This window comes from Scleropages formosus, chromosome 8, assembly GCF_900964775.1.
Source record: "Scleropages formosus chromosome 8, fSclFor1.1, whole genome shotgun sequence".
Classification (NCBI taxonomy): domain Eukaryota; kingdom Metazoa; phylum Chordata; class Actinopteri; order Osteoglossiformes; family Osteoglossidae; genus Scleropages; species Scleropages formosus.
In genome coordinates, this window is record NC_041813.1 from 4,005,521 (window position 1) to 4,019,796 (window position 14,276).

Below are 14,276 nucleotides of genomic sequence, written 5' to 3' on the forward strand. Positions count from 1 at the left end.
TTGAATTGACTGCTAAGTGTGATCAGAAATGGATAAGAGCTTCCCGTCTGGTGGCTCTGGCAGTATTTATGAATGGAAAGTGGTTTTACTGTAATTGGAGGACAATTTACAGTGTGCTGCCTAACGATGGGGTTCGTTTTAAAGGTACATTCAAACCATTGCGTCTCGGTGTTAGTGTGATAATAGATTTTTACAGAACACGTTTAGCATTGTGACTGGCGTTCCATATTCTTTGTGAGAAACCACTTCTAAGACCGCTACGTACGCTCTTCAGATTCTTATTTTAGGATCAGAAATCAAACGATTTTTCGGATTCCATCCATCCATCATCAACAACCGCTCGTCCCAAGCGGGGTCGCGACAAGCCAGAGCCTTACCCAGCAACACATGGCAGGGGAAACGCCCTGGACGGGACGCCTGTCCATCATATGACACCCCAAGCTGGGCTCAAACCCCAGACTCTGCCACGCAGCGGGCACCGGTTGAACCCGCCGCGCCACCACGTGTTTTTTGGCAATACTCACCCTAAGGTACGGGTGTGATTTTCTTATAGCCCTTGTTGTGCTCATCTGTAAAACTTCTAAAAGCTTTGAGGGGATTGTTTTGGAATTCTAGAGCTGTTGGCATAATGGTGGTATATTTGTATGTCAGTTAGTTCTTGTGGTGTTTGTGAATTATTAAGGAATTTGTATATAAATTGTATATGTATACAGTTAGCATTTTATGTGGAAAGTCTCGCTTGTGAATTAATTGTAACACAGCCCATTGTGTAAATACACAATTTTAATTAGTATTTAATAGCCAAGGATTTTAGTCTTAATGGTATTAAATCGTGTTCTTTTTTTCTTTCATGTTGGTTGTAATTTCAGCAGATTTTGTATTTTGAATGCCGTCGTCTTATTTCCCGTTTTCTGTAGTGAGTTCAGAAATCAAGCTTTAATTGAACTTGATTGTTGGAGTTGACCGCGATGGTCAATGCGTTTTTTATATCACTGCAAGAAACATGGATAGTGACGTTTTCTTTTGGCCGGTAGTTTGTAAGTTATCATTTCTCAAAAAGGGTGTTTCCATTATATCCTTAAAGAAGCTACTGAATGTGAATAGCTGCAGTAAATGCTCAAAGATGAAGTGATGTGCTGGGTGCACCGTATGGAGGTTGTCCAACACATAGTGCTCCTCCTTAAGGGCAATGTCACTGAATTCGATAGAATTATCCAACAACTAACAGATAGAAATAAATCTCCTTTATTTGCTAATCCAAGGTTCCCTGGTCCCATAATAAGGCACATCACTAGCGTCTGCCAGAGATACTGCATGGTGAAAGAAGATTTACCTCACGTCTCTAATACTGTCTCAGATATTGTCAATCCAGGGATTAAGGTTACCGGAACTATAAACTACACTGCGATTATCCAGTGGGATCGGTTTCGAACGTAAGTTCTGATAGGATGGAGATGGTCTTAATACATCTGTTCCCTCAATCTCCTTTGTCTAACCAGACACATGTATATTGTTTGTCTTCATGGTGTAAGAGTAAAGGGAATGCATCATAACACAACAGCTTTGGGTACACTGTTAATATATATTTGTTAAAATATATTCAAGCTGGGATGATTGCAAACAATGTTCATAGCAGTGGTTTCACACTCCTAGATTGCATTAGCGTTTTCATGCGTAGTAATATGCAGAGATATGTCCATTACAGTATAAAAAAAACTTGAGGAGTTCCATTTAATACTCAGTGGTTTATTATAGGAAGCATCTGTAGCCCTAACTTATTTACTCGAGTCAAATTTGGGTTTTGTATGCACCCAGTACACATGAACGGGCACAAGATTTTTATATTCATTCATTGATCAGACGTTTTTCTACACAGCGATGATTGTTATATAGTATTTAAGTGACACCTTTATCCAAGGTCACTTATAATGCTAGATACAGTACTGTAAGGTCCCTGCAATCATTCACCCATCTGTACAGCAGAGTAACGTAATGCTCATTGACTCGCTGTCACCAATTCAATGTCTTTGGGCTGTGGAAAGAAGCCAGGACACTTAGAGGAAACCTACATGAACATGGGAAAAAAACATGCAAATTTCACACGGAACCGACTAGGGTTGAGCCCACAGCACCTTTTTGGGCGATGAAATGCCAGCTTGATGAGTGAGTGCTTCTTCATTTGCGTTGTTTTCGTTTAAGTCCTTTCTCATTAAAGAGGGTTTATATATTCGTTCAACAAGTATCATATTCATGTGTTTAGTTTGTGAGTGATTTAGTGTACGGTACGTAACAGCTACAGAACAGCTGAATGAGTGCAGCCATACAGTGTTAGTGAGTAATGAAAAGACAAGAAAATACCGTATTTTGTGTTATGAAAACTGTTAACTGTGGAAATAATTGTCCTCATTCAGTGGGATTTGGTGATGCTTTGTGTAACTAGATGTGAGTTTTGGGTCTTACGAATGTACAGAAATATTTTACCGTTAGAAATAGTGGTCGCTGCGTCTTTGAATACGAGGCTTCACCTTAAAAAGGTTTCTCAGGAATACATAGCTTTCGTAAGGGTGGAACACTATTTGGAAATTATGGCAGGAAGACGTGTTTTTCCTGAGGTGTTCCCCCGTCCTGTTCAGTGTTCACTCGTTTTTAACTGAAATACTGTTATGCAGAAGTCATGTCTTAAGTATGACAAAATCCGTCTTAATAGCTGGAAAAACTGAAAGCCATGAGTATTCAAAGGCAAACGTACTTTTTTAATCCTATACTTTCTGTTGAAATATTATCAGCTCAAAATATTCCTACCTTCTCCTTAACTAAACCTTTAACCCCCAAAAGGGTTTTTTTTTTTTTTCTTTTTTTAGAAAAAAACGCTATTCTACACGTGTTGTGGACATTGATGTCCGAAAGGCAAAGAACTCGTATATGAACGCGAACCATCAGTTGCACAGAGTATAGAAACAAACTCTTCATGTTCTGCCAAGACCACAAAGCCAACAGACAGCTGGTCAGTACAGAAATCGTAGCCTGGTCTGCTGTTGTTTCAGACAATATCGATTCTTTCAAGCATATGGCCGCTCAGCCATCGTCTCTGTCCATTCCTTACATTGAGGAAAGGGTTAGGAACTAATCCTTCTTTATGTACCATAGAGGAATGGTGCTGCTGGGGGCGGCTCCTGCTCCGTCCCTCGTTGGTCTCAGTTACGACTAAATTGTAATTTAACAAGAAATTGATCTGTTCTTTGAATTGTAGCCCTGACCTTTGATGCTTGGTTGGCTGTCTGTATTCGTCTGTCTCCTCCCTTTCAGAGTCTCTGGTTTTCTGTTACACAATCTGTCCTGATCTGAAGGACATGTGTGCAGAGAATCGGCAGCAGAGTTGAGCCCTTGACAGTCAAACTGCGGGTTTAAATACCTCCATGGGCTCTGTAGTTTTGCATTATGGGGTCACATTTATATTTATTCATTTAGCTGACTCTTTCCTCAAAGCAATTTACAATGTTAAGGTTATACTTATTACAGGTTTTCTATTATTTACCCATTTATACAGCTGGATAATTTTACTGGAGCAATTGAGGGTAAGTACCTTGTCCTAGGGTAGTACAGCCGGAGGTGGGGATCTAACATGCGATCTTTGGCTCCAGAGACAGCAGCTCTAACCACTATGCTACCAGCTGTCCCGTAATGCATCGTGGACATTTGATGAAAGCTTCTTGTCAGTCAGTACAACAAAGTACCGTAGTACAGTTGTGGAACCAGTTTCTGGTTCAAGTTTCATGAGGAAACTTCTAATGTGTAACTGAAAAATCTAGATCAGAAATAAATGTAAATTGCATGAGGTAAGAAGCAGTGGTCTACGGAATCATCTTTTAAAAATCCTTTATACTTGCTAGACAGCTGTTGTCATTGTTAAGACCATGAGCATTTGTATAACGGGGGGGATGCCCCTAATTTTCAAGCAAGGCTGGATATAAATATTTCATGTTATTGGTAATGTTTTTAATTCCAGTACCAGTTGTTACACCACTGACTGCCCTGATGTTTAATGTATGTATTAAGCCAGTTCTAGTACATACGTAATGAATGCTGTTGTATTTCAGGGCTTAGCCGCCCCCCCCCCATAGCATCTATCCAGTCCTTGGGCAAAGTGCAGATTGACTTGATAGCATAAAATTTAGGCCCCGATAATCTTATGTAGTTTAGAAATTCAAAAGGTCTTTATACGTTTTTCTTTCATTTGTTCAACTTCCAGAAGAAATTCAATAATTGTCATTATAGTTACTGTGGTTTTGCCACTAATAATTAAAATGTAATTACATCATTCATGGGGATACCGTTCACTTTTATCTAGCAGCTCTTTTGGGAACTGAATGAATGAATCAAAACCAAAATTCACACAATTTTTTTTTTGTACTTAGATTTTCATTTAATTGCAAAATCTGTATCTTCACGCCTTTCTGGGTAGGTTGTATCCCATTCATATTCTCCATTATTTCTACATTGTATTTACAGATGCAAACAAAGTGCCATAATTACATAAAATTGTGTTAATTATAATGCAGTGATTACAAGTTTGAATAACCCTAAGAGCGCAGTTGACTCGCTGCTAATTAACTAGATGCTTTAAAATTCATATGGGGGGCTGACAATGTTCATTTAACCTGTTTGAATGATATTAGTCTCATGAGTTTCTGTGGAATGTCTCTTAGGTGCAGCTGCGGCAGAACATGAAGTAGAGTTTTACTGTCGGGTGGTGTTCGGGCGATGTCCTGGGAATAGCATAGCCGGTGCACTCAGGATAATTGGCTGTCAAACTAATTTTTTGGGGTGTCTAAGCATACCAGAAAGCCCCAAACGTCCCCCTGTCTGTTCTGGTTTCCGGCTCACGGGCAGTGGACCGCAGCCAAGGTTACCCCTGCCAATTTGCTCCCTGTTATTAGACAATAGCGACCGCGTCTCTACATATGACATTAATAAGATTCGCCTCTAGCACGCGATGCTCCGCTGCACCTTCCAGTTGTGACAACTTTGTTTACATGGAGGGAAACAAAATCATTTAGTACCAACAAAGATTTTAGTGGACTTTCCTATTCCAGGTCATGAAGTGCTACAGAGCCTGCATTTTCAAATCCCGGTCATTCAGCCTCATTGAAGAACGTGTGCGATTTACCGAAAAGGTTGTCCCGAAACCAACTTGTTCAATAAATCCATTCGTTTCCTCCAGTGCGGTAATGTTACCTGTAACATAGACCTTGCGGGGACAGCAGGTGGCATAATGGTCTGTGCTGTTGCCGTGCTTTCTGCAGGTTCCTAGTTTGAATCCCTGTTCCTGCTGTTGTACCAGTTGATCAGGGTACTCACCTTGACTGGATACAGTAAGAATACAATACTGTACGAATGGTTGATTATTGCAAGTAAATTAATACACAAACCTAACATGCTGAGTCACCTTGGACAAGGGTGTCTGCTAAATAAAAATTAATCTTAATTAAATACCAGTCCGGCAAGCTCCGCTTAAAGAAAATCCCAATAAATGATGCAATAAAACCAATTAAAACATGGTATTACTGGGTAGCTGTCTTTGGTTAGCGATGGTGGCATGTTACACTGCAAATCATTTGAACGTTCTGCTGAATCGAGCAAGCAGCTGGAGGCTTTGCGGCCAGCCGACTAGGCACGCGCTATCTAGCCCGTTTAATCATCAAATCGATGGCTGCGTTTCCGCGCGCAGAGATCCGAGCTGGGGATCTTTGGCTGCGAACTTAACATAAGCACTTTTCTGCAGTTCAAGTTAATTGTGGAATTCAGACAACACTCATCAGAATGAATGGCGTCAGATAACCGTTTTAAACTTAATTATGTATACATGTAATATATGGAAAAGCTCAAATTAATTATAGATATATTAATTACAGATATATATCTGGAAGACAGTTGGAACTTCTTGAGAGCGGGAAATAATGAATTAAGGACACTGACTAGCTAAGTGAATGAAGACTGTTAGTTTAGATCCTAGGCTGGCCTTGCTGCTCTATCCTTGAGCAAGGTGTTTAACCTAAATTGTTTAAGTAAAACAACCTTTGCTGAAATTGTAAATAATTTTATTAGTACTTGTAATTTTTTGTAATAATAATTGTAATAATGATCATTGTATTTTCCTGTGATTTGCATGTGCTAAATGAATGAATGTAAATGCTATTATGGACGGCTGGTAGCGTAGTGGTTGGAGTTACTGTCTTCGGAGCCAACGGTCCCAGGTTTGATTCCCACTTCTGGCTATTATACCCTTCAGCAAGGTACTTACCCTAAATTGCTCCAGTAAAATTACCCAGTTGTATAAATGGGTGAATAATTGTAACCTTAACATTGTAAGTTGCTTTGGAGAAACACATCAGCTAAATGAATATATGTAAAGTATAAGGAATTGCTACCCAATATTTAGATGACAGTGGCATTGACCCCCCCTCCACCAGTAACAGGACACCATGGAGAGAAGATGAAGCAAGCTTCTGTTTTGATTGTAACGCCAAATTACTTGGCAGTTAAATACATTAGAATGGTGTACTGAAAGGCCTTTTTAAGTAACGTGTCTGATACTCAACGTGTCACAGATTGTGTTTAAAAAAAAAAAAAAAAAACAATAAAAAGAAAAAGTCAGATTCCCTGCCTCCTCCCCACCCTTCATGAAGTTACCGCAGCTCCTGCCCAAGGCCACCGACAGGATCTGGTGCAGAGGCCTGATGTGTCACTGTGGCTCTGTCTATCTGTGTGGCATGTGGCTTCACCCCTATGATGCCTATCCTCATGGGCCAGCGAGGCGTCTCCTCAGCGCAAGCCTGTCAGCTCGGCAATATTTAGATCCCCGCACAGCAGTCCCAGGGACACGTGTGGCTGCCTCCCGTCCATCTGACGCCCAGTTAAGCCTCGGTGCCGTAGCCTGGGTTTGTGCTCCGCTGTACACGTTTAAATGACCTTCGTATCGATCGCCCAATTACAGGATTTCTGCTGCTTAGCTGTGAATTTGCGACTTGAACATTAAAATGTGCCTTTTTATTCCTATGATGAAAGGACTTTTTCAGATTTTTTTGATCAAAGCAGTGTAGGCTCTTACAGGTTTCAGCTCCTATGCTTTTAGTGAATGAGAAAATGTCGTTCAAGGAGCGATCGATCCTCCTTCAGTATTGTATAATTATTTCTTTCATAGCAGATGCCCGATCTTGATTGGTGTCAGAAATATGTGAGAGTTGCGGTTACTGTATGGGGAAATTGTCGACACCTTCTCTCTACGGTAAATTCCATCATCTTATTAGCTGCATGTTCCATATGACCACCACTGTTCTTCAGTAATGTGGAGTTTGAACAGTGAACTTGTGTGCGGTTAATGAAATGGAAGTATGGACCTGTGCTTTTTGCTGGAGTCTTTGGGCTGCAATAATTTCATTATAAGATTTAAAAATAAATCAATAAATAAAAACTAAAGTTAACATTAGAGTATAGGGCTCACATGCCCTTCTTGTGTTAGCTGTGTTCTTATTGCATGTACCGTAATGCTCTTCAATGACGTTAGCTTCGTCCTCTATGGACATGAAAATGAATAAAACGATACATTCTCACATTATCATTGTATTATTAACTTCAAAAATTTTGAAGGAAGGTGCTTGTTGTTTCTTCAAGAATCAAGGACTGGCAATGGTCTGATATTTCTTCTGTAATTTACTTCTTATTTGATCTCGCGAATAAACAACAACTTTTACCGCGTCAAAGTGTATCCTACAAACAGCCCTATAACAACTGCCGTAGTGTGCAGTTAGTGGTGGTTTCCACCAAGAGGAATCCTCACCTTCCTCTGCATTGCAGGTCTTAACGGTCCAGATTTTGAGCTAATGATTATTGTAAAGGCCCGAATACTAAAAGGAAGTTTTGGTTAAATAAATAAAATAAATAAATAAGTACACACACACACACATTTTCAGAACCGCTTGTCCCATACGGGGTCACGGGGAACCGGAGCCTACCCGGCAACACAGGGCGTAAGGCCGGAGGGGGAGGGGACACACCCAGGACGGGACGCCAGTCCGTCGCAAGGCACCCCAAGCGGGACTCGAACCCCAGACCCACCGGAGAGCAGGACCGTGGTCCAACCCACTGCGCCACCGCGCCCCAATAAATAAGTAAATAAAATAAATATTGAATGCTTTATTATTATACTGTCACCTTAAAATAAATGCAGTCAGTGTTTCCAATAATTACGAGGTGAGAATGCATTTCCTCAAAATCGCAGTAACATAAAACATACAAATAAAGCATATTTATTGGTTTACACTGATATACTGCTGAGACATGTTCTATAATACATTACATTAGAGCACTAAACTTTTCCTTCACTTGGGTGGGTTAATAGATAAAGGTAATAAGCGTTTTAAATCTCTCTGCACATTTGCAATACAATATATTGTTTAATGTTATTTTTTTGCTGATTACCATAATGCTATAAAAGATTTTTATACACTTCCTCGCCATCCAACTGGCTGAATGTTTGACCCTTCCATCTGTTTTTGGGGTAGAGCACTTTCATCTTCTTGCCATCCTTTTGCGAACGAAGTGATTGATTTTCTCAATATGCATTGCACTTTCGCTTCTCTCCATGTAGATCGATATTCGGCTATCCATCCTTGAAAATACAGTGAGAACACTCAAGCAGGGTATTTGTTTCATGACACACATTATTGATTTTATTTTCCTTCTATTCAATTTTGTTCACAAAATGTTGATGTCCCATTTGGTCACCGTGCATGCACATCTGGTTTGGAGGTCATGCTGGTGCTACTGGTAAGTCCTCGGTCACTGAATCCAGTTGAATTGGGCCAGAAACAATGAACAACAGGTAGGAACCTGTGTTTTGAACAGGGCTGTCTGCTGTTCCCTTCGGTACAAGAGGGTAGGGTGGGTTAGGGTGGGTTAGGGTGGGGTTACCTGTATGGTAACGGGTAAGATGCATATCTCTGACTGCCTGCGACTGAGATCTCCCGATGGTGGAAGGAGAAACGGTTGGCTCCGTGACAGCAAATATTCTTTACTTTAAGTGGTCTTGTGTTTTGACAAATGCGTGAATATAGCCGAAGATTTAAACTCCAAACCCTTTAGCTTTATTTAAATATAATAGTATTTAATCGCTGTCTTAAAGGACTTAATACACAATCTTAATTTGCTCATGTTTATTACCTTACAGTATCGTTTTAGATAATAAGTCAATTTTGCAAGGGTTTTAACACTTTTTTTTCCCCGTGGATCAATATATTAATCCATACGTTAGTTTAGAACCTGAGCTTTATATTTCCGTTCTGTCTTTCAAAATGCCAGTGGTAATTGTTTACTGACTCCTATGTTTTTCTTTTTTTAGGAGGTTCATGGTGCATTTTTCTTTTCTTTGTTTTTTGCACACACACACACACACATTTTCAGAACCGCTTGTCCCATACAGGGTCACGGGGAACCGGACACAGGTTTTGCATGATATATTAAACATCACTTCACTTTAATGTTAGAACAGGTGCATGATGTGTCACTGATAGGTGTCAAGTGGTAGCAACGATTTCTTTATTTATTTATTTTTTTAAAAAACAGAAATTGCAGGTGCTTTCATGGCATTTGAAAACACTGCATTACCAGGTATACAGTGTCTCTGGTACTGTTCAGTGCCTCCATCCTCACTGCAGGCACTCCTCACTTTTACCATATATCAATAAGAGGTGATTCGCTTTGCACCCCGTAATCGGCAAAGGCAAAATACGCCTTGACCGAGAAACCCAGGCGTCTGGAGTTGCCGCTCTTGCCTCACGGTCCCTGTGGTCCCCGATTGCTTCCCATTGTGGCTTTTCCAAGAATCCCTGCTTGGGGCCTTGTTTCCACACAATCCACTTTTAAATATTTCAAAGCATGAAATCACTCTAAAATGGCTTTCTTGCCAATTCATCCTGCTGTTAAGAGCAGTAATCTGCTAGGACAAATATGTATTTAATTTCAAAATTCAATTGGCTGGAGGCGTTGGGCTGTGCATGAGACTGACTAATAATATAATAATATGTGTGGCATCCAGCATCGCTATAGGTCATTTGTTACAGCTGAATAATAATGACATCATCAGCCACTGAGTCCAGAGCTTTCCTCTTGCAACCTTTTCGGTTTTGCATGGGTTCTTTTTTTTCTAGCCAGGTTTCCTCCACAAATACACCTGCTCCATTTGTTGTCGTGGCTCTGTGCGGTCTTCAACTCACCAAAGTCACGCTTGACTTTCGTTCCCTAACAAATCAGAAGGTTTTTTTTTTTTTTTCTTTTTTTCTTAATAGACTGAGCTTAAGAACGTGGATGTACGTGAAAATGAATTGGTGGCGTTTCCGAGCTAACAAAATGCGCTCCTTTTCAAAGCTAATATAGGCCACCGTTCCTCTCAGACCAGAACAAAGAGATGAAGGGAAAAAAAAAAAAAATATTGAGTATATTGTCATTATAGATATACAGGCAGCAAGAGGCTGGCAGTCTGTCATTGAGACAGCGGTAAAGATTCATTTGACGTGAAGAGACTGTTCAGGGGACGTTCACAGCGCCGGCCTCTTACACTGGTTGTTACCATGTTGTGGGTGGGCGGCGGCGGCGGGGACACTTGCATGTGATGTTTTGACGCCTTGCATGATAGTGACATGCAATGGCCAGTTCCAGTCTGCATGCTGCTTAATGAATGTCTTCCTCTCTTTCCTCTTGCCCGTCTGTGCTTACAGAAGACAACTATGTTGAAGGTGGGTACTCTCTGCTGCTTCCTCTTCTCTGACTCTTTAAATCTTCCTTTTGAATCTTTTTTTCTTCTTTTTTTTTCCCCCCCATTTTCATGCCTTGTTTATTTTTAAATATGAATAAATCAAATGGGTCTTTTCTGTCGGAAGCCACGACCCACTTTCCCCCCGTACGGTAAGTGACGCCCCCCGTTGTTGATTTAGGGCATGGTCTCGGTGAGGACTTGGCTGTGTAACAGACTTGTTCCACTTTGGATCTCGGGGGCTGCCTCCAGCTGCTAACGGGAGCTCAGAACATAAGCTAAATGTGTTCAATCAAGACAATAAGTAGAGTCAGGTGGTTCACTGCTCAGCTGGATCATAAGCCTTGTGGATTTATCCCTCTTGTGGAGAGCCCGGGAGTACAGTGAGAGACTGACCATTGCAGACTTCTCATACAATCAGCAATAATGCTTGGTAGTCCCTCATTACCATCTGGGATGAGCACGGCTTGTTCCGCAGTCGTACTATTCGGCACCCTTTTTTTTTTTTTTTTGCAATGAAGAGGCCTCCACTCAAAGCACTGAAAGGTTTCCCAACAGCTCAAGTGTAGATTTTACACCACTAGAATTTTTGCATTTTAATGCAAGCAGATTAAAAGCTGGGCATATGTGTCTATAGGCCGAGGAAAGAAATGCCCATCACTCTGAGGGTAGGTCCTCGTGTCAAATTCCGTTTTAGCTCCTCTTGGTAGTTCAGGTAGTGTGGTTTTTTTTTTTTCCCCCACAGGTTATACACTCAATATCTAAAAAAGACCAAAGCTCTTTTTTTTCATAGATTCTAGAAATTGTATTATGGCACGAGTAAGTAGATGTTCAAAGATCTAGGGATGAAAGGGAGGGAAATGATGGCACTTGCTCGAAAAGAAGGCATGAATGTTGGTCTTTCATGGTTCTGTCTGTCTCTTAGTTGATACCCGGAGTCTCAAAATGCCATCTGCAGTCAGACCTGGATGGATGGTGGTGATGTAGAACTTTTGTGAAACAGGCATCAACATTTTTTCCCTCCCCACATTGAGAAGGAAGTTGCTTACCTTTGTGCTTCTATGAGGGGAAAATGACCAGACCCTGCCCATCTCTGCTCATTCTTCTGCATATAAATAGTTTATGCAATGATGAAGTTGATTCTTAGATATGTTTGAGAGAGTAGTTTTTTTAAAATGGAAAATCCCTTATTCTGCTGTTCCTTTTTTTTTAATTTTTTTTTTAAAAAAAGAAACCTTTCTTTTCGTGACTGTGATCGTGACGCTGTACCATGAGGCTCAAGGGAGGCTGTGGGAGTAGCAATTACTTCTGGAAGGTGTTAAAGGGGTCACCTCCACTTTCCTGGATAATTCAAAACTAACCTCTAAAGTATTTCTGCCTTTAATGTAAGTGTGACAGGTGAAGCATTGCAACCACATGGTTGATGAAATGCTTTTTCTCAGAACCTTCCGTCTGTTCCCACTTCCTCCCACCCCCCCCCCCCCACCCTCACCCCCACCCCCCTAGGTTGGCAAGCATCCACAGTGAAAGGGATGCCTGTGTCTCATTGTGACAGAACCTTCCCATAATCCCTTGTTCTCTTCTGACTGTGCTCTTGTTTTCCTTTAAGGTCTTGCGCACCTGATGATGGGCGACCAAGGTATGGGTTCTGCTCCTTTTCCACTCTTTGCTTCCTCTGTCCCCCTCCCCCACCCCGGTAAAAATTAGCTGCTGCTCACGGCTGGAACACCGAGGCTTGCCGCTTCGAACGGGACCGAGTCTGTGGCTTTGCACAGTAAATAGATGGGCTTGGTTTCAACCATTGCTGTTTGTTTCCTTTCTATTATTGATGCTTACATCATTTTTTTTTTTTTTTTCTTTTTTGTTCATCGTTGCTCCCTGACTCTGTAATATTGTTTTGTCATTCGGTCACGTAGCTGTATAGCATCAAGTCATGATGTTCTTCGTTTTGTTTCTAAACAGATCCCATAAATGGCTCTTTTTTTGTTTTAATTTTCCATCGGTTCCGTTGTTTGCGTGTTCATGAGTTGCTGTGTTCGTACAGTTTTTGTGGAGGACGGTACTAGGGAAGTGCATGGCTGTTGTACAGGCAGTAACATGTTGAGTAACACTAGTAAAATCGAGGTGTCTTTGCATTGCGGCTGCTGGAATGTTTAAGCTGAGCTTCGCTGGATGCTCCAGTGGCATCTGTCTAGGCTCCCATCCCACAAACCATTGCGGTTGTTGGTCATCAGGCCATATCTATCTAGCATGTTTCCCAGCATGCAGCACTGCAGGTACGCCCCAGCAACACCGCTGTTGTATGCAGTGGCCTGGCCAGTTTACCAGTTTTCTTCTTTTAATCTGTGTCCTCCTCATATTTGACCTGTTTACCCATCTTGCTTTTTTGTGTTTTCTGTCCGTTACGTGACCATGATTCTTATGGGTGTCTCTCTCTCCTTTGATTTATTTATTTATTCATTTTGTTTTTTGTTCCCCCCCCCCTTCCCCTCTCTGTATGGAAAACGCTTTCTTCATGGAACCATTTCATCAATTTCATAGGTAAAAGTAAAGGTACTAAATGTTTTGTATCTAAACTGCTACTATATATCCTTATGTGGAAATGTATCTGTAATTTTGGTGCGCATATGAGTACATAATGTCATAGGGCATGTCTGATCACTGTACTGAACTGTGATCTCAGATGCCAAAGGTAGGTGATTCTATGGTGTTTTCCTCACATTGTTGAAACGCTGCTGATCTTCTCATTCCGCTTGATGCATGAAATCATGCTATGGGCTATGGGGATCGTCTCTCCTGGGGAGGCCAAGGGACCGGTAACAGCAGCTTTTTTTTTCCAATGTTCACCGTAATGGATGTGCTGCTTCTGAGCTTGGTATCGGATTTCATCCCGCTCCAAACCACTCCGCAACTGCAGGGGGGTAAGTGGTTCTCTGAACCCTGCCATTTGACTCGTCTCTCCGGTGAATGAGAGGACAGGGGAAGCCATTGATGTGCCTGTCTGTGAAAGTATGTCACACAGTGGGGTGTGTGAGCACAAACTTCTGTTATGGGGGGTGGGGGGAGCAAAAATTCTGAAGTGCATAAGAATAAAGTATAATTTTTGGATTAAAATATGGACCATTTATTCAGAGGACGAGTCAAATGAGGTCGCAGTTGACCTTATCCGTGAAAAAGTGTGTTTTGAGAAAAGGTTGCCACCCCCCCCCAGTTTCTTGAGAAATTACTGGAAAACTTGAATGACATTTCAGTGCTATTTGACCATCAGGGGGATTATGATTACAGGGTAATTGCACATTATTTCAAAACATTCTTTCTTTTTAACTGCTCCACAAATTTATACATGGGTCAAAAAAAAAAGTGGATGAGAGTCATTTCGGTGAGATTCAAGTGTTCCATTTTTGTCTGCAGCAATTTGCTTTACTTGATTTTTCAGCTAATTCCTTGAAAGCTGTGAATGGCCTTTTTT

The 14,276-nt window shown here is 41.2% G+C and overlaps 1 protein-coding gene across 21 annotated transcripts in view; it reads left to right on the forward strand.

The window, feature by feature from the left end:
- Positions 1-14,276, forward strand: part of nrxn1a (neurexin 1a) — a 330,335-nt gene that overhangs the window by 11,850 nt on the left and 304,209 nt on the right. For 10 of the 21 annotated variants that reach the window (XM_029254386.1, XM_029254388.1, XM_029254396.1 and 7 more), the window contains exons 3-5: positions 10,773-10,790; positions 12,417-12,446; positions 13,349-13,360. The exons of 5 other annotated variants lie outside the window; for them this stretch is intronic. In XM_029254386.1, coding sequence (XP_029110219.1) covers positions 10,773-10,790; positions 12,417-12,446; positions 13,349-13,360 — 60 coding nt within the window. The remainder of the gene's footprint in view (positions 1-10,772; positions 10,791-12,416; positions 12,447-13,348; positions 13,361-14,276) is intronic. 6 more of the 21 variants (XM_029254389.1, XM_029254391.1, XM_029254399.1 and 3 more) reach the window with 3 other exon arrangements.